Genomic DNA, 19502 nt, shown 5'->3' on the forward strand with positions numbered 1-19502 from the left:
AATCAATAACTGTACACATCTTATGAGTTCCTGCGTGGCTTTTTGGCTGGATGCTATCAATAAGAAGTAAGATATTTTTAAATCTTATTCCATATGAAATAAAGGTTCCCCCAAATTCTTTATCAAGATGAAAAGCTGTCTCTCTGCATTCATCACCAATCAGCTAACGGAAAAGGCTAGTGGATTTTGCCAGCAGTAAAAGACCTAATCACAGCAAGATCAAGCCAGCTGTCAACTACAATCAGTTTGATTCATTGCACTTTTCATATTCAATGGAAAATGTTGAGCAACAGTCTTTAACAGTTATCGGGTTAAATTGAAAATACGAGAATACAGACAATTTAGCTTTAAAAACACACAAATTATTTGTTCCATTTTATTTTTGTAGTCTTACCAACTCAGTGCAAAAACTGAATACCAAAAAGATCAGGGAAATCATTACTTTTTGTATTTAATTTTACTGTTTAAAGTGACAGAAATTCTTACCACCTGAAATTTAACAAAGTGTTTATTAATAGAGAGTACCTAAGCTAGAAGGCAAACAGTACAGTCAGAATAGATACCACAATTGTATGCAAAGAGCTTTTCCAGTGCTTGCTGTATGCTTTTCCCTATATACTTCAGCTTTTTCTTAAATCTTGCATACAACAAGATGAATACATGCAATAAAGCTAAAGCATGTGTGTAATAGAATAAATCAAGAAGCTGCAAGTCAGAGAAGACTGCAGCAAGCCAAAACCTAGACCTGACGATTTTTAAACGGTAAACATTAAAGGAAATATTAAACCCCATTAACAATTTCTTATGTATCTAAAAATTATGATATTGGGAAAGATAAAAACCATTAAAACCCCCTGTAATTTACCTTGTCAAATTCACGAATGACATGCAAGTTCACCCTCTCTTCGTTCTTTCAAGAAAGTAATTCAAACATGATTCAGTGCACTTACACAAGAGATCCAGCCAAATGGGTCTCCATAAGGACACTGAAGAACTGTTATGGCCAAGCACAATACAGTGAATATTCAAGCTGAATAAAGAACAGGCTTATTTTTAGCAAGCAAGAAAAGGTATGAGCTGTAGAGTAAGATCATCCAGTAGGAATACGAGAAGAAAAACAAGTTCAACTCCCTTGCTCCTAAATTAGCCAGAGGGACTTTCATTTTCTCCGCTTTGATCTGAGGAAGACTGCAGGGGGAACAAACCTAACAATTGGATCTGGAGACAGCTGCAGAGACAATAGAGAAATGGAAAGGCTCCCTTCCCTGGGAAAAACATACGGGTGGGAAATAGGTATGCTAGGTGTCCAAAGGCTGATGGGCAGGAAACTAAATGAACAAGGCAGCGAACATGGAAAGGTGTGTCAGAGAAAGGAGGCCACGGCAGCACTACACAAGAAAAACCACAGAGACTGGAAAAGATGAGAGGAAACACTAATCTGCAGATGACACAGCTACATAAAAGAGAGAACTCTAAAGGTGGCCTGAAAAGGAATAGTTGGTTTTGCGAGTACCAGAAGTTTCCTGCTCAGAACCAAAAGACAGAGGGACAGCCTAAGCTCTCGAGCTTTCACAGTTAGGGTCTTGGAGCTCTGCACTAACACAGTGAATTTCATGATCAGTCTCCTGTAAGGAACTACAGAAATCAAGGAAATGACAAGTCTCATCTTTCTTACAATAACTTAATATTAAAATATTTGCCTTAACTAAATACAATAGTAATGTGACTGTAAAAGGATACAACTGTGGCAAAAGGCATTGAAGTTTACAGTGCCAGTGTAAGGACTGTGAAAGCACAGCAATACTTCATGAAAAATAACAAATGAACTCTTTAAGTAATATTTACTTTATGAGCTAATGTGTATAATGTTATGCCTCAGCTGAAGCACTCATTTATTCTGAAGTATTCTGCCTTTATATAAGGGCCAAGCAACTCAGGATCGCTATGTGCAACAACTACTGGAGGCAATTCTCCACATGCTTCATTCAGTTAGAAATTTAGAAAAAAGAGCGAATTGTATTGCTCCATGTCCACAATAAAAAATATGTGAAAATAAGTACCATGGTTAGAGGTTAAACAAACAAATGGACAGGACTTCTCATTCTCCCCCTACCATGGACATCTGTAACTAAGTATTGCTGTACAACTGCAAAGCCATGCCTGAAGAAAAGCAAAGTCAGACCTGTGAAAGTGGGAACTAAAGGTTTAGATTGAGTAAATGGTGCAGTTTAGGTCTTTCCTCCTCTGCAAAATGGGAAGCCACCTGTTGGCTGCTTCAGACTAGAAAACCACATCTTTGTTCCCTGTAACTTGTTAAGCAGAACTATCTTTGATGGCCAGAAGAGCAGCAAAACTACAAAGTCTGTATACTACAAGGGCGTGTGTAGAAGTGTCTGTATACTGCAAGACTGTATACTGTACGCGAGCACCTCTCATATCCATAGCTATCTAGATGGGTATTTGGTATCTAGAGTGACAGAGATTAAAAATTATATAAATACACAGAGAAGACATGGAGGAAAAACAGTCCTTTCGCAATGTTCCAAGTGGGTTCCCAAGAGTGTTTCCTGTTTCCAATTAGCAAACAATCTTTAGAGTCCTCAAAACAGATGAAGTCAGATATTAAGTACTAATGCTATCATAATTAAAATTATAACAGTAAAATGATCACAGAACAAGCGTGATGAAACATCAAATTATTCTCATAAATGTAAGCATCTAGTCACTTCGTCCATTATAGATTGAAATATACTTGAGATTGCACAGGACACGTCAAAACACTTTTCATGACGTTCTAAATCCAAGAATGATTCTGCCTAAAAAGTTTACAAGAGGCCTCAGAGTGAGGTACGAGGTCAAGACCATTTGAATTCCCTACAGTTTCACAGAAGTTCTTTGTATGAGATCTAGTTATTAGTATTGTAGAGATGTTACCCTACATAACTATCTTTTACTGAGGTGTGAAGAGACTGGGATTTCTAGTCCAGCAAGAATTCAAAAGCTAATTGTATGCATTAAAATTAGCTTTTGCCTGTAATTTTTTTTTTTTTTTTTACTTCCTAAATTAATTTTTTTCCCCCTTAAGTCCTTCAGTCCTTTTTGAAGAACAAGATACTGCCAGCTGTCTGGAAAATGCTTCAGACAGACTTAACGAGGAACTGTATCAGCCTGAGGAGAATCCAAATTCTATTAAGCTGACCCAGGGCTCGAACTAGAAATCTGATGGTGAAGAAGGCTGCTGTAGGTGCAGCAAGGCTCCCCTCTCTGACAAGTAAAAATAATTTTAGGAATGTATGTCTTTGACAAGGGAGTACCTTTGACTGTAAAAGTGGCAGATACAATAATTTTTTGTCTCCTTCACAAAAGCAACAGAGAAAGTTGCAGCAGAAAATCAGGAAAACTTGGATCTGATTTAATCACCAGGGTTTTTTACATGGCCAACACGTTCCCGGAAGCCTACAAGAAAACTTCTTCAGAAAAAAAAAAAATTCACTGCAAACTGTTAGAATTCCTTGCGCCTAAATTTCTTTTTATCATCTTTTAATTGAATTATTTGCTTAGACTTCGCTATGAGATCCCTGAAAGAATCTAGGTTTCCAAGACTGACATAGTTATTTCTTAATTTCAAACAAATTTGATTAAAACCTGTCTTATGTGAATAGCAGCTTCTTCCAAGTAAATTGTTAAACATTACAAACAGGAAGTACTTAATAATTACGAGCTTACATTAAATTGAATTTGCAGCTCAGGTTTGAAGAACAACTTCTATTCCAGACTAAGCTCTTTATCCTTCAACATTTCAAATGAGAAATTTCAAGCAAGTACATACAATGTATTTCTCATCTCCTGAGGTTGCTACTTCTGTTAAAAAATTAATTTGTTTGCCTTTTTCCTCACAATTAGATTTTGTCAAAACTTTGCCTGACTGATTAAGGAAACCTTTAAGTATTTTGCCTGTGCAAGTATACTTGTAACCCCCTCGCCCCCCCGCCACCGTCTCCGCCATCTTTGAAACTTTTTTATCAGATGCTTTTTAGAACACATTTCAAAAGTTTTAATTGTCATATCATAGCAAACACATGAGAAAATGCATACTAGATGTTTAATGCCTTTTTATCTGGTCGCACTTGTATGGATCAAATTGTTAAAACTAATGAACAACATCCAATTCAACTCAAGGATTTTGCAGCGTAGCTTTACTACTGTCACAACAGAATAGGATACAGAGACTGACTGCATCAGATGGCTACTCTCCACCAGCGACCATACACTCTGCTAAATCAGTACTATTAAAAACTGCTTTGCAGGTACATATATGTGAAAGTTTTAACCTACCTTTTAATGGAATTTTCCTAAGCAATTCCCCCAGCACTAAAGTATAAGAGTCTCCTGATGCTAAAACTGTTGGACTACCTGTTGTAAATTTTTTGCTAAAAGCCTGATTTGAGCCACTTGACAGAAATAGTCAAGCTCAGTTCTGTTATCTAATCGGCACAAATTTTTAATTCTCAACTTAATCTACTGGTTACAGCTTCAAGACTAAATAAATTTACAGGAGTGTGATTCTCCAGTTTGGGATGACGGTGAAGTTCTCTTCCTCTACATGAGCTTCCTTTACACTAAAGCTAACACAAATTTCATAGTGAGAGATAAAAATCAGGTTCCACTTTGTATTTCTTGGCAAAGGCTTTAGTTGGTATCTATCAAGAAAAAAGCTTATTGATACCAGCCTCTACATCAGGGAAGCAATTTCAGTACTAGAAACAGCAAAAATAAGTTAAAGAGAAAATGGTACAGGAGACCACAAACCGACATTTTATTCTCCCCAAGTAAAACCAAGTAGAAAAATCATGTAAACCAAGCAACTACAACAAACGAGTATCGTCTTCATATACAGACTGTTTTCACTACACTAACCTACTTCTACTCAGTCCAATACACTTTACTTCTATCACGATCCCATACCCCATTCTTTTTTCCTCCTGAGCTGCATCTGCTTTTTGTTTTCTCCTGTCCAAGAAATGTCTTGATTATCTGATTACCTTTTCATCCGGACAACTGTCATCATCCGGTCAGTTCTTTTTCTGGGACTCCCTTTGAGTACATCTCTGATCCATTTTTCCTACGGATGACTGGTAGCTGCACCACGCCGGGTGGCTCCCAGTCCCTCTCCTGTCTACCACTGACCCCCAGTGGTTACAACTGTATTTGCTCTGTCTCACTGTTGACAGACCGCTGGTGCTTCTGTGGAATGAAGCTTAGCTCATGCTGGGACATCCGGAAGCAAGCAAGACCCAACATTGTACGGCCACTGATCACAGAATCAAAGAATAATTCTGGTAGAAAGGGGCCTCTGGAAATCACCCGGTTCAATAACCCCTGCTTGGAGCATTTCAGACTGCTCGGGACTTTATTCAGCTAGGTAGAAATTCCATAGGCTCCGGCCAGTCTGTTCTAACGACTGTTACTCTCATTGAGAAAACATTTTTCTCAATATTTAATTAGAATTTCCCTTGCTACACCTTGTGTTCAAATCCAACTGGCTCAGTTACATATGCAAAAGAAAGGAAGAGGAGGAAGAGGCAGCTATTCCCAGAGAAGAGAATCCCTCTTGAGATTCTGTCCAATCTCCCTGGCAAAGGGAAATGTTTAGTTATATAAGCCTTATCTCCACATATCTATACCTTTGTGTAGTGGCACAAAGAGATCTGGCCCTGATTACAGCATAATTCCACTTCCAAGAAGGAAAGTTGTAAACAAAAGCAAACCCCAAAAGGTCACCTCAGGAATAGGAGAACTTGTCAATTTACAAAATCTCACAGTTTTTCCTTTAGTCTTTGTTATGCAGAATGCGAAGCTCTCAGATGAGCACTTATAGATATGTATTCTTTTTCCAAAAAAATGTTTCACTGTTTGAAGAGACCTAGCCTATTCTATTTTTAACATTAAATCTTTATTTGGAAGATACTAATGAAATTTAATCATTTATATAATGTGATTTTAAGCTAACCATTATTGAAATAATTGCTGATAAAGCACATATATTTTCAAAGAACAAAAAAATCCCACTGCATATGACAAAATGCCAATTAATAGAATTATCCAAATTGAATTCCAGACAAATTGCCCATCATTTTTTCCAAGACTATTGATTCAAACATTACAGCAAACATTCATCCTGAAGTTTTCTATGCATGTCACACTTTCAGCTCTATCCAGCTATTAAGTAAAAATCAATTATTTAATCGTTAAAGCAGTACACATAATAAAAATATACCTGAATGCAGAATATTTGGTAAGATTTGAGCTGTCTTCAATGTTCCATTGGTTTGTACTGATTTTAGGGCTGGTCTAACATTCAGCATGCCAGTAACAATGAATAAGCCTAATGCATTACGTAAGTGTAAGCTGATTAAATCCTTGATCCTGAAGCCACCTCTTTTCCCCCCTCCCCCTCTGATTTAAAACTTGGCACAGTTGAAAAAATCTTGGTTTTATACACTTTCAAAGCCTAATTTGTACCATTTTTGGCATAAACCCCATCACAATTTACATTAATATAAACCTTCAGGTTTTAGACTTTCTTGTATTTTAATAATTTCCTAAACCTGGTAAAAGTCCATTTAAAGTGATCTGTTCCCTAATAAATTTTAATTTTGTGGCCAAACTTTTGGGTTTTTTTTTTTTAAATATATACTGAATGGCACAAAGGTTATTCAAGTTGCCAGGTCCAACCTTTACCCATAAATATTAACAGCAAATTGAACTAAATACAAAGCCATGCTGTCATAAACTTCAGTGCTACCAACAAGTGAGATAGTAAGGCTTACTGCACATGCCAGTCCTCATTTCCAACGATATTATGTCTCAAATGAAGTATACGTGCTATGACTTACACGGAGGAATAGATCAGGGGAGGTCATGAAGAGTTATGTTCCCCTAGCACATAATAGCACTATGATCTCACTACATTGTCAATATGACAATGGGAGCAGGATAAATGGATCCGTACAGCAGAGGCTATCAGCTAGTGTTCTCTACAGAAAAGGAACGTAGAAAGCAATACACGATTAACTGTTTTGAATAGGGAAAAAAATTCCTTCCACTAGGCCCACATGCCACACACAAAACAAGCTGCAAAGAGTTGCAAACCGACTGAACAACTTTGTTGCTGCATATTTGTGTGTGTGTGTGAATTTTAGATGCCAATTATCAGGCAATATACAAGTACAGAGTTCTTTAATCTGCAGAATTATTTTTAAAATTTTAGTTCTTTTTTTCTTTAAGACATCTCAGCTTGAAAAACCTGATTCATTTGCTTTTAAACTTTTTAAAGCATTATTTTACCCTGAGAAAGAGCCCTATGCATATTTGGAAACTGACAGTGCTTCGTAGAGACAATACAACTATGAATTGGCTCAAATTTTATCAGAGCTTAAAAATGTTTAAAAATAGTCAACTATAGCTATAGTGCCTCAGCGAAGGCAGCAGAATGGCCCTAAGCAAATGAGAGCAGAATACACTCTGTCAAGTCTTCATTAGTATTGAGGATGAGAAGAGAGAGAAGAAAGTAAAGCGAGTTTCAGCTCAGGAATAGAAGGTTTTTAAGCCACGGTAACCACAAAAGTGTCGTACTACATTTTACTTGTAAAAGAGAGAATGTTCCAGCCAGGATTCCCTGAATGCCACCAAACAGGTTGCCTATGCTATGTAATACGTATTTTAAATTAGAAGCCTAGTAACATTTTAGTAAAAATAATAGGTGTATAAATTAATCAAGGGCATAAAAAACAGTATAAAGAGGTGGATGTGAGTGGTAGAGGTGGATGTGAGTGGTATGCAACCTCTTCTACTAGCATCTGAAAACATCCCAATCCATAGACACATTCTCATGTTTTAACATATGAGGCTATATCATGAATCAATACCAATGAAATAAATCAAACAAGGAAAGATGTCGGGACAGGCAATACTAGTAAGAAAGAACAATGTAGCCCTTTTTTTCTTCACACAGGATGAATAAGACAAAAGAAGACAGATTAGAAAATGCAGTAATTAAGACTCCAGTGGCTTCTCATGTCACATAAATGAATTTCTTTCTAGACAGAAAATTTAGAGTAGTTCATGAAAAAGCCATATTCTCCCATTCACTTTATGAGAAAAACAAACAATCAAATCAGAAGAACATCTATACATTTTCCAGCAGTTCCCACCATAGGAGATCTTGAGAAACAAGAACTTTAAAACCATCAAATATTTGAGTGGAATTGATCCAAACCCTTTATTAGAATTTATTACATACCCCATTCTCTGTACGTTTCTCCACAGGTATATTTATGCCATTTCTTTGATTTTGGGCTTGACGTCCACCTAAAAGTAAAGTACCACTCTTAGCACAAAGTTCGGTTTTCAGCACAAATGGTTTTCACTCTCGAATCTGTTATTTTCAAGAATTTTTATATAAAGCTTTTACCTGTGAATTTTTATTCTGCTAGTTCTAACTCTTTCTTATTAGGTTATTCTTTGTAAGCAGTGGAGTCAGCAGAAATAAAGCATTTACTTCACAGACTTCCTCTGTTAAAAGTACAGACATGCAGCTCTACTTTTCTGACTTGGGTTTAGGCAACGATGTCATGAAAGGGAATGTACAGAGCGTGACTACTGAAGTTTCCTATTTCTGTGTCAACAAGAAGCAGTAGCTTCAGTTGAATGTATTATAAATGAACATAGTAGGTGAAGCTTTTCTAATGCCTTATAAACAACTTTCATCTACAGATTGATGCATAGGTCAATGATTAATTAAAAAGCCTTGCAAGCATGGTTCAGAAGCAACATTTTGCTTGTACGTGAAACACTGGCTTCAGGCGTATCTTAAATTTCTTAAGATACTTTAAATTTACATTGCCCAAAGGATGACCAAGTAGTTTACAAAGTACTCAATTAATACAAAAATCCCTCATCCATTATTGGGCCTGCTACTTCTGACATTCAAAGTGACCAGGAACCACTCAGAATATGAAAAGAAACCCCAGCTCAAAGCAGTAAGGACTCAGCCAAGACTGGAAATTCAGTTGTTAGAAGTAGTCAGATTAGTTGAATGAGTAAGGATAATCTGAGCATGCAAATATACATCTCACTTTGAGATACCCTTCCTATCCTTCAGACAGCCTGACAGCCACTAAGTATATAATGCACAGCCTCAAAAGTTTTCTCATAAAGTACAGTCTATACTAGTTAGATCAGAAAACTGCAATCCTTCTATTTTTTTATTCCAGTCTTTTAAGAAAGTCCAACTTAATACGGCACTGTTTTATATAAACACTTTGCCTGTAGAACCAAGCAGACCAGCAATTTTTCAAAGTGCAAATTATCACCACTATTAAATATATCTGCATGAAGTACTGAGAAAGTAAAGCCACCAAGACTTCTGCCAACGATGTCTGTAAAATGGATTTTAGTTTCTAAAGGAGGCAAAATAGTGTACTGAGTCTTTTCACTGGGGCAACTGAAAGAGAACAGAAGGTCAAAAAGAACACTGCTTCCCCCCCTCCCCCCCCCAAAACGTAGGGACTTACTTTCAACAAGAAAAAAACCAAACACATTAAGCCTCTAATACCCACCATCATTTTTGGATCGGTATGAAGTAGAATAGGAACCCATCTTACTACAGAAATATTACTCAACAGACTGGTAGAAATTATTCTAGAGAAGAGAATTTGAGACATGAATAAATGTGCCACTTAAGAAGATTCAAAACGACTTTGGTATAAGGAAGTGGTATTACATATATTTGCTGAAGTTCACTGAAAGAACTGATAAAACTCACTTCAGAAATCTTTTAAATGTGTTCAGGTAACAACACCACAGGATAAGCATACTTACTTTGTTCATTACTTTCCGCTGGTGACTCCTCATGACGAAGAAAAAATTTCACCTCTTCTCTGCGGGGACCCCATTTCTGTAGGTGGTCATACATCATGTGATCAAAGGGTATGGGACGTTCTAAAAGTACAAGACCAAAAACTTATCACAACTATTTTGAATTAAGTAAAGTTTTATAGAACTCTCATTTAGGAAACAGAATGTCCTTTTTGGTAGCAATTCAATCTATCCAATGTATCAAGGCCAGGCTGGACGTGGCCTTGGGCAACCTGGTCTAATGGGAGGTGTCCCTGCCCGTGGCAGGGAGGTTGGAACTTGGTGATCTTTAAGGTCCTTTCCAACCTAAACCATTCTATGATTCTATGATTTTGTCTTATGCAAAGTCAAAGAAACAGGCACCAACAGACAATAGCTGCACTGTATTAAAAGCTAACCTGTTACTGTGACATAGCTCAATGCTTAACAGCGGCACACAACCCGTTTGCAAAACCATACAAAAAATATCAGTGTTTAGAAACCCTAATTTAGGAATTCTTCATCACAACCTTTTTCACAATCCTGATCTTTCCACCTTTGCTCCCCATCACCACCAGATGGATATTTTGTTCTATTACTAAAATCATTCATTCAATTTCAACCTCCAGGTTTCCACTTACACTAAAAGCCTTATTATTATATTGACATTTCATCTCCTAAGAACTCGAGCAGGTGCTCCCACTCCAATACACTATGCAAGACATTAACTTCCAGTCTATGTGGAATTACTGGAAAAATCTTTGAACAAATAAAGGCTAAATTCTATGCAGCAGTCAGTCTCTTTGTTTTCCCTCAAAGAAATGTAAAACATTCTCATAGTGTAGTTATTTCTTCCAAACTGATCAAATATATTATTACTAAGAGGCTGCACACTATATATTTAGCATTTCAAAATGAAAATACATTTCAAAAGCAAAGTTTTCACTGTTTTCATAATTATATTTGCATTTATATTAATTATATTAATCAGCTGACTGGTTACCCATCTTCCTGGAGGGAAAAAAAAAACCAACCAAAGAAAACACCCCCAAAAAATCACAACACCTGGATTTTAAAAAAATAGATGCTTTTCTTATCTTTTTCTTGTTCCTCACTCATGTGGACTCCAAGAAACATTGTCAATAGTGTTTATGCACACAAGAGTAAGGTCAGTGGCTTATTACAACTCAGTTCTTGAAAAGGAATTTTATAAACACGATTTTCAGGTTTTTCAACTCCAAAGTAAGGTAAGATTTCAAGTGCTTTGAAGCATATCCACTAAAATTGCAGCATAATTCTTCTAAAGATCACAGAGTGTAAAAATATTTAAATGGTTTAGTTCAGAGACTTAAGGACACAGAAGATAAGAATCTTTAGGAATTTTTCCCAAATAAAGAAATTGCTAGGTAAACCTAGCAAGAATTGAAGCTTGATAACAAGGTACCAAGAAATTGGATGTCTGAACAGGGTTGGGCTAATTCTGGAATGGTGAGGAGTGGCTGCAACATCGCTCCTAGTTAGGCTGGTCTCCCATTAAAAGTATGGCCCTGATCATAGGAGCTATTCAAAATAAAAGGTTTCATTTACATAGTGCTAATATTTTTCAGACACGACCACGAAGAAAAATGGGATAGACATTGTCTACTGTTTTTGTAATTCTTCCACAAATCCAATTCGGGATATGTTGCCCTAAAGTAGACAGAAAGCAGGTTAAAATACTAACAGCAACATCATCATCCCTGAAAGACAGGAAAAAAATGAGGAAGCACTAATCATTCTGTGCAACTTAGCTACATGAAACACATTCAGCGAAGAGGAAGAAGAAATGGACATTAACACCTGACAGAAGACATAATGAGAACTGAAGTCCCCATTCCTTCCTTCAGTTTAAATCCTTTAAATCCAGAAAAATTACAGGAAGAAAGCATGATCTTGTATTTGCTGTAAGTTAGGACAGCACAAAGGGATGTTTTCTGGAAATACCTGTTCTTTAAGAATCAAAACCAAAACAAACAAAAAACCAGCAGTTAAAGTTTTCCCGGTTCTTATAGCTTCAGACATATTTGTCAATAATTGTTTTCACAATACTACTTCAAAATCTAATTATTTTTAAGTTTAAATAGAAGAGAATGAAGAGAAGGTAAAATAGGAGAATGGATGTAGAGTAATAATAAGCAGGTTGGATCCCCATACTTTAACAACACATTAAAAACTATATCAAGAACGTTTGTTTTCATGAATAACTAAGTAAAAACTGATATATATGCATATGTCCATAATTATTTGCAAAAACTGCCTTAGATTTTAAGTTTGATGAGAATTCTGAGAGAGTTTTGAGAACTGAGCTTGACTCCTTTCCTTTTAAGCAAAAGTTTTGAGGATGAGCTAGTTTTAAGTATTCTAAATGACCAAAACACCCTGAAAGATTAAAACACAGATACCGCATCAATGTTTTAGAAGAGAATTACAAAAATCTTTCTGTTGGAACTATATATCCACTATTTAAAACCAAATAAGTTTCAGACTTCATAATCTGTTTGTATGCTGATTATTACAAACAGTCGTATACTTGTAAACACATTTATGCCTGCTATACATGAAACCAGAATACAAAGTAAGAGATTATCTCCATAGTGTGGGAGTTTACTGGAAGATCAGGAATCGGTCTTTATCCCCTCAAATTTGCAGAAGTATGCTTGTAGTAAACAACTACTTCTTTCACAGTCACTTGCCTCTATGTTACCACTAAATTCACGAACACCAATTAATACCAATTGCTGATGGGCGTTCCAGATGTAAATGAAGTGAATAATTGAGTATTGGGTGGTCTAAATGGTTGAAATCCATTCTCTCTTGAAAAATACTACAAGTTCCTGGTGTCACACCTGTATTTTGGCCTCCTTACCAACTGCTATTTGCAATTGCTGGGGAATGAGGAAGAATATTCTGGTTTGGTTTTTTTCCCTCCTGTTATAGCATGAGAAATCCACGCAAAAAGAGGAAGATTCAAGCTGACAAAGCACAAGGTGGTATGAAATGTGCTGATATATCAGGCATGAATGCTACTGAGTTTTTCAACTATTACTCATCTCAAGAAACTGGAAAGGAAGAGGAACAGAGAATGAAACACAAAAATCAAATGCAAATAAACTAAATGCTTATGCCATGCAGCTCGGAGAAGAATCAGCTTCTTAATGCTACTACAAACAATACTTAAACTATTTTACAACCCTTGGGAAGCTCCTCAACCATTTCTTTGCCTTGCAAAAGCAAACAGAGAAAAGCTAACATAATTAATAAACAAATACGTTTTCCAACAGCTAAGATATTGTAATCCTCCTCTGAACTCTAGAAATCTTCCATAATTTTGGAGCCAAACTTGCATGGATTTTACTAACATTTTTCTGGAAGACAAATGGTCTCTGTCACCTTCTAAAAATAAAATTAAGTATTTCTCATTTATTTGTACATACACATTCAGGAGAGAAAGATTATTAGAAGAGACAGTATTTTGTTAGATCGATACAGTTTAGGAAATGGACAGGTTTTTGGGGACAAAACCTGTTCTTTCTGTCTGATAAAACTACAATCCACAAGCCTCATTGCTTTGAGTTTGGGTAGACATGTATTATTGAGCTGGGCTACTTAAATGGCTACCTGTAGAACAGAGGAGTTAAGCATATTCACAAGAGGACAGGCACAAGAGCTTATGGAGAGAGCTATGACTTGTCACCTGTGCAACATGGAGAGACTATCAAGAAAACAGACTACTTACAGTGTGTGACAAAACCTAACAAGTTTATTCAACCATTATTTTCTGTATTAACTTTTGTTTTGAATTTTGCTTTTCAAAATGTCTTTTGAAAAAAGATTTGTAGACCTCTCTTGAGGATAAGGGCCGAGGGGTCAGAGACAGTGTAATAGAAGAGAAAAAATACTCTTCCACTGGCACAACATGCCACAGTTCCATTGCAAATTGCTTCACACTTCCCACTCAGAACCATAGTTTAAGTTGTTTGTTGTTTTAACTGTTTAGACTCTTGTTTTCTACAGCAGATCTCTGCTCCAGGCAAAATTATTTTTAAAAACTTCTGGGGAAAGAGTTCAATTTAGCTCACAGGAGCAACTGAAGGAAAAATTACCATATTTATGCCTTGTTAAAAAACAAATCAGGTTGTTTTACTGAGAAATTTGTGTACCCCAGACTTTGGGGCAGGAAGTTGAGGCCACCAACACACAGATTTTGTAACAGTATTCTACATTTAAGAACAACAAACAAAATGCTTGTGCTGAAATTCCTGTCAGAGATACTTAAAACCAGTGTGCAGAACATCTTTTTTGCTGACAGTACAGGCCTGTTTGAGAGATCCAGAAACACATGCGAGTGCCATTTCTTCTTTCATTCTCTCCAGTCTTTTCTGTTGTGTACTTTCAATGGAATAGATCAATACAATTATCACCTTGGATATTTAGCAAGTGAAGCTAGATTTGTGAAAGCACCTTCATGCGAGTTTTAAAAGAAACTTGGAGCCACAAGCACATTCTGAAAAGTCTGACAGACCCATTCAACAGGTAGAAGCCTTGGACAGGATTCTCCTCCTGAACTTAGGTGTCTCTATGTAGATGTCTACTTCAGAAAACTGGGCAAGTTCTAATGCTTAAAATCAAATAGGTAACAACTAGCTGAAATCGGTGATCGCCATGTTCTACACACAGCAATATCTAGATCTCTGTTGACTATAACGTGAACAAAGATGCATAATTCACAGTGTAGATACCCAAATTTAGTCTTAGTCTTTCCATCACAACTTCCTGGATTAGTTTTATCTTCCGCTTTATAGAAACTTTTAGCTTTAGATATCTAACGCTCTAAGAAATAATGTGTTACATCCACAGATAAAATATTTTCTCATTCTTAGAAGTTACTATAGAAGATGTGTGCTTGCACTTGCCAGGGCTGAAAGGCATAAGTGTCCCAGAAAGATGCTGTGGATCACAGGCTACAGTTTCCAGTCACCTTTTAAAGCTAGTTGACAATATTCTCTGCGTTTTTTAAGAAATACACCCTCAAAGCATTGTGAAAGCAGAAAAACAAATAATACCATGTATGTTACACTTTCACAGACAAATGATTGGAAAATATTAGGGATATTTGAGTGCTGTTAAACACAGTCTGCAGATCCATTTTAGAAGTGTACGTAACATGCTTGGCATCATAGACTCCGTGATCTAAACTTCCAATTTGTAAAAGTTTTAATCCTCCTGTAAGTTTTATCCTTAAAGACAGTTTTTTAAGTATGAACTGAATTTGAATTCCTAGAACTGCAGACATGCTTAACCTCTCTCCTGATCACTCTTGCCTAAACTCTGCGAGTTCTCACCCAGTTCAGAAATGACTTCTTGAAGCACCTTCTCCTTTTACAAAGTCTTAGAAGAGTTTAGAAAAGAGGAGGAATAGTTTCCCCAGCAGGAAAACATTCTAGATTGCTAATACTTAAAAGCTCCAAAGGCATCTGAATAACGCCTGTTTTGTTTGACAAAAAGCCCCTGACCAAAATAAAACCCCTCTATGCAAAATTTAAGAATTCAATATCAAGTTATGCCCTCATCAGTTTTTATACAAAACAGATGACAAAACCAGCTTAAACAGGGGTGAACTTAGTGGCTGAGGGATAAGAACCTGCCTAACTGTTATCCTCACCCATCCACCAATTCTACTCACATCCATACATCGATATACTGTAACCTGGAGGCTTGCCCTACATGCAGTCACAAGAATCCATCTAGAAACAGCATCCATAACAGGCTGTTCTGACACACTCCTGAATAGAAATACCCACCCCGTTATTCTGTGAAATAACAAGTGCAACACAAATAGGATATGGGTACTACTACCTGCCCCAAGGGAGGTTGTTAAATCTTTGGGAGAAAATGTTCATGAAGAAGGTGGAGATACTATATCCAATTCTGGCACAATTCTGGCTGCAGAACATCTGCTATTCATGATACAGAAGGAAAAAAAAATAAAAATCTATAGCCATTCTTAAATTTCAGGTTGCCTAACTGCGAGGAAATTGGATTGGAAAGAATGCAGGTGTTGATCTGCATCCACTTACTATAGGAGAAGATCACTGAGATTCCATATTGTCATTTAATTACTCTCCATCCTATACATGCTGTACGCCTATTTGAAATAAATGGCTTCTGGAAGTGAAAATACCCCCTCAACACACTTTTCTTTTTTTCTTTTAAGATGGGGATACTGAATACTTTGTTTATGTAATTTGAAAAACTGAAATACAGAATACTAACATATCTTACACATTCATTTTATCAAATACTCCATGCTGAGGAAGAAAATAGAGGGGGGGAAAAACTCAAGAATTGCATTCTTTACAGAGACACAATTATCATGCTTTGTATTGAAGTTTTCTAGAAAAAAGGTACAATTTGAAATCATTAATATTGAAAAGTCACTCCTATCTTTTTTATAATTGGTACATATATTTAAATCAATTTCCACTGAATATTTTACTTACCATTCCCACGCCATACTTCAGCCAGATGGCAGCTTCCTTCTCCAGGCTCTTTGCAGAACTCTACTACATCGCGACAGGTTGTTTCTGGTGTAATTGGAACTTCTGTCAAAATCTGTTCATTGTTGCTCAGAAACACTGTTAATATCATCTGAAAGAAAAAATGACAGTAGAGAATATTAAAAAAAGTTACAAGAATAAGATTATGGGTAAGATTTATAATCCCCCTGTTAATGGAAAAGCATGCTTATGGTTGGTTACCACAATCCATGAAAGTAGTTTTCCGTTTCTTGTAACTTTGCCAAAAGTTTAGTCTTCTGTGTTGATTTTTTTTGACAGTGCATTAAATTGACAATTTTTTAAAAAAGCTTCAGTTGAAATGCTTTAGTTCTGTCTGAAAATAAGGCCATGAGGGAAGGAACAGGTTTTGGCTAATTAAAATGCTTGAAATCATACCATTTAGATGTTGCAAATAAATACAAAGTTCAGCAAAGTAACCTGAAGCTTCATAGGAGGGCAGCCCTTTGCATGATGGACATAATTTTTGCAATTTGTCTGAAGATACACTTACATTTGATTGAATTGTAAGCCTTCGGTCAAATGGTAAGCCTCAGAGTTTTAAAAAAAAAAAAGGGAGGAAAAAACTCACACTTTTCAAGGGATTGCATTTGCTCAATATACTTGCTAGAGCTAAAAACCTCTGAAAAGTCAGTTCTTTCTGCCCTACTGTAGCCCCCCTCCCCTGAGCTTGCTGTGTTGATCAGACTGTACACGCAACCTTCCCACAGCGCTACTAAGTGTGCTCTCTTCACAACATCAAAAGACTACTTTTCCTCTAGTAACTGCTCCCAGCTATTCCAGCTGGAAAGTGTCAACTAAATAGAAAATAGCTTTTCTTCCCCTCCCTGCCTTAACAATATTCAAGATGACTTGACATCAAGGAAAACAGAGAGAAGAACAAGTGGGATGAAATGTATAAAGGAAAAAGCCTAGCACTAAGAACTAGTACTAGTCTGAGTCAGTGTAAGCTTCCGTTCAAATTCCTTGCTCCACCTTAAATAAATGTGTGCACAAATACATACATCCAAAGATAGTCCCATCCCTTTTCATGTTAGCTGGTGTGACTTGCTGCAAAGTTAAACACTCGAAAACTGTGCACATTAACTTAACCCACCTCACCCCCTTGGTGCATATGTATTATGATATGATCATTAATAATATGTTCATTTTCTACACTCCCCCTGTTAAGGGCCTCTGCCTTATACAGTATTCTCAATGAATTTATTCTATAGGCCCTCATATAATTTACTGCAAAAGCTGGAAGTAGATAGTTAACAGCTGAGGGGCTTGCAAGAAGGAAAATATGAAAAAAACAACAGTCTACCAAGAAACAAAGTCCTAATAAAATGATGCTAAAGTGATTCATTTTTTCATGAGTGAGACTAGTCAAGGACCAATGAAGGTTGTATTCAAAGACAAGTATTCCTATGTTACACTAAATCCTCTGAAAGATACCGGACCCTAAGCTCCTGCTTAAGATTAAACAGATCCTTCTAACCATTCTCTCTCTCTGCACCATAATTTCCCACCTGTAGTCACAATGCTGTTCTGTAAACTCATGGGGATACAACAGAGACAACATGATGTATAAAAGACAAAGATACCATAATAATAGATGTCCCTAAAGAATGTGACAAAATTAGTAATTTTGTCCGCAGAGAAAGTTCTTCCAGATCTTTCACAAAGTGAACCACAAAGATTAAACCTAATTATTTATAAGTTCTTCGTTAAATGAGCACTCTCCACTTAAACAGAGTTGTGTTTCAATTTGCATAGGCAATTCTTAAAAACATTCATAACCCTTTTATCTCTGGGACATATACACATAGCAAACTGAAGATTTGCATTAATAACAGCTAAATACTGAGTAAGAGCAGTCTATCTACTTTAGAAGTAAGCACAGGACAAATTCCAAGAAATCCCAGGCTTCAAACTCTCAGTCTCCTCGTCAGTCCTCCAGGCTATTTTAGTCCATGCTTCTACTCTCCCTCAGCCTGCCAAGTTTGTATGCTGTATCCTGAAGTTTTCAAGTAACTACACTTCAACACAAGAAGCTGTCATCCAGGGCTGTAAATACAGTAGAATTCACCCCTGAGTTTCTCCAACATCAGCATTAAAGGAAGCTATAGTAACAGCTACAGCACAACCTAGGAGGAAGCTACAGGATGCAGCCACAGTAACCATCTACTGTTAACAGCTCACAATGTTCTTTTATCCCTGTAGAAGATTCAGACACAGTCTCACTATTAAGTGGTTGTGGAATCTTTTACGGAATAAATATCTGATGTGGAATCTAGTAGTGGAATTTGACCTCATATTTAAGAAGAAAGAGTTGTATATGAACATAAACCAATATGCTTAGAAGAAACATTAAGAGGTCATCTAATGCAGTCTCTTGGCCTCAGGCAGGATCAACCATACCCACATTATTCTGCAGAGATGCTTGTTTAACCTGTTTTGAAAAGCCTTTCATGATGGAAATTCCACCACTTCCCTGAACCATCCACCCCAGGAATCTAGGATTCCCATTTCAAGAAGTTTCTCAAAATCTAGTCAAAGCTTTCCTTGCCACTTATTTAAACCCACTACTTCTCCTAGCCCCAAGCAGGGGGGTGGGGGGAAGATAGAAAACACTTTTTCCCCGCTCTGCAGTTAAATTTAAGGAATACATAATAAGTAATTAAATTAATTAAGTTAAATTAAACAACACCAGTTTGACAGAGAATTATAGATGCCAGTATTCTAAATACAGTTTCCCCGTAACACTGGAGAGCAATTTCAAAATAACACCCAAGTTTCCCAAACTTTATGAGAATGCCAAGAGATCCTGGCTTTACTGAAGTCATGCTATGATGCATACGCTGTCTTTATCATTTGTCTTAAAGACCTGTTATCTTTTTATGAAAGGATAAACAGAATGGCTTAACATCATGTAGTTTAATATGGTTTCCAAGTTTCGATTTTTTTATTGCTGTAGAGATAACACTGGCCCAGAAAACTTGTTTCGTC

General features: G+C 36.6%; 1 protein-coding gene across 1 annotated transcript in view; it reads right to left on the reverse strand.

Annotated features, from left to right (window-relative positions):
• Window positions 1-16584, reverse strand: part of PPP1R13B (protein phosphatase 1, regulatory subunit 13B) — a 43876-nt gene extending 27292 nt beyond the window's left edge. Inside the window, exons 1-3 of the mRNA XM_009891073.1 lie at window positions 16437-16584; window positions 9883-10002; window positions 8303-8370 (exon numbers count right to left, since the gene is read on the reverse strand). Of these exons, the coding sequence (XP_009889375.1) occupies window positions 8303-8370; window positions 9883-10002; window positions 16437-16584 (336 nt within the window). The remainder of the gene's footprint in view (window positions 1-8302; window positions 8371-9882; window positions 10003-16436) is intronic.
• Between the last annotated feature and the right edge of the window lie 2918 nt (window positions 16585-19502).

The sequence above is a fragment of the Charadrius vociferus genome, unplaced genomic scaffold, assembly GCF_000708025.1.
Source record: "Charadrius vociferus isolate BGI_N301 unplaced genomic scaffold, ASM70802v2 scaffold228, whole genome shotgun sequence".
Lineage (NCBI taxonomy): Eukaryota > Metazoa > Chordata > Aves > Charadriiformes > Charadriidae > Charadrius > Charadrius vociferus.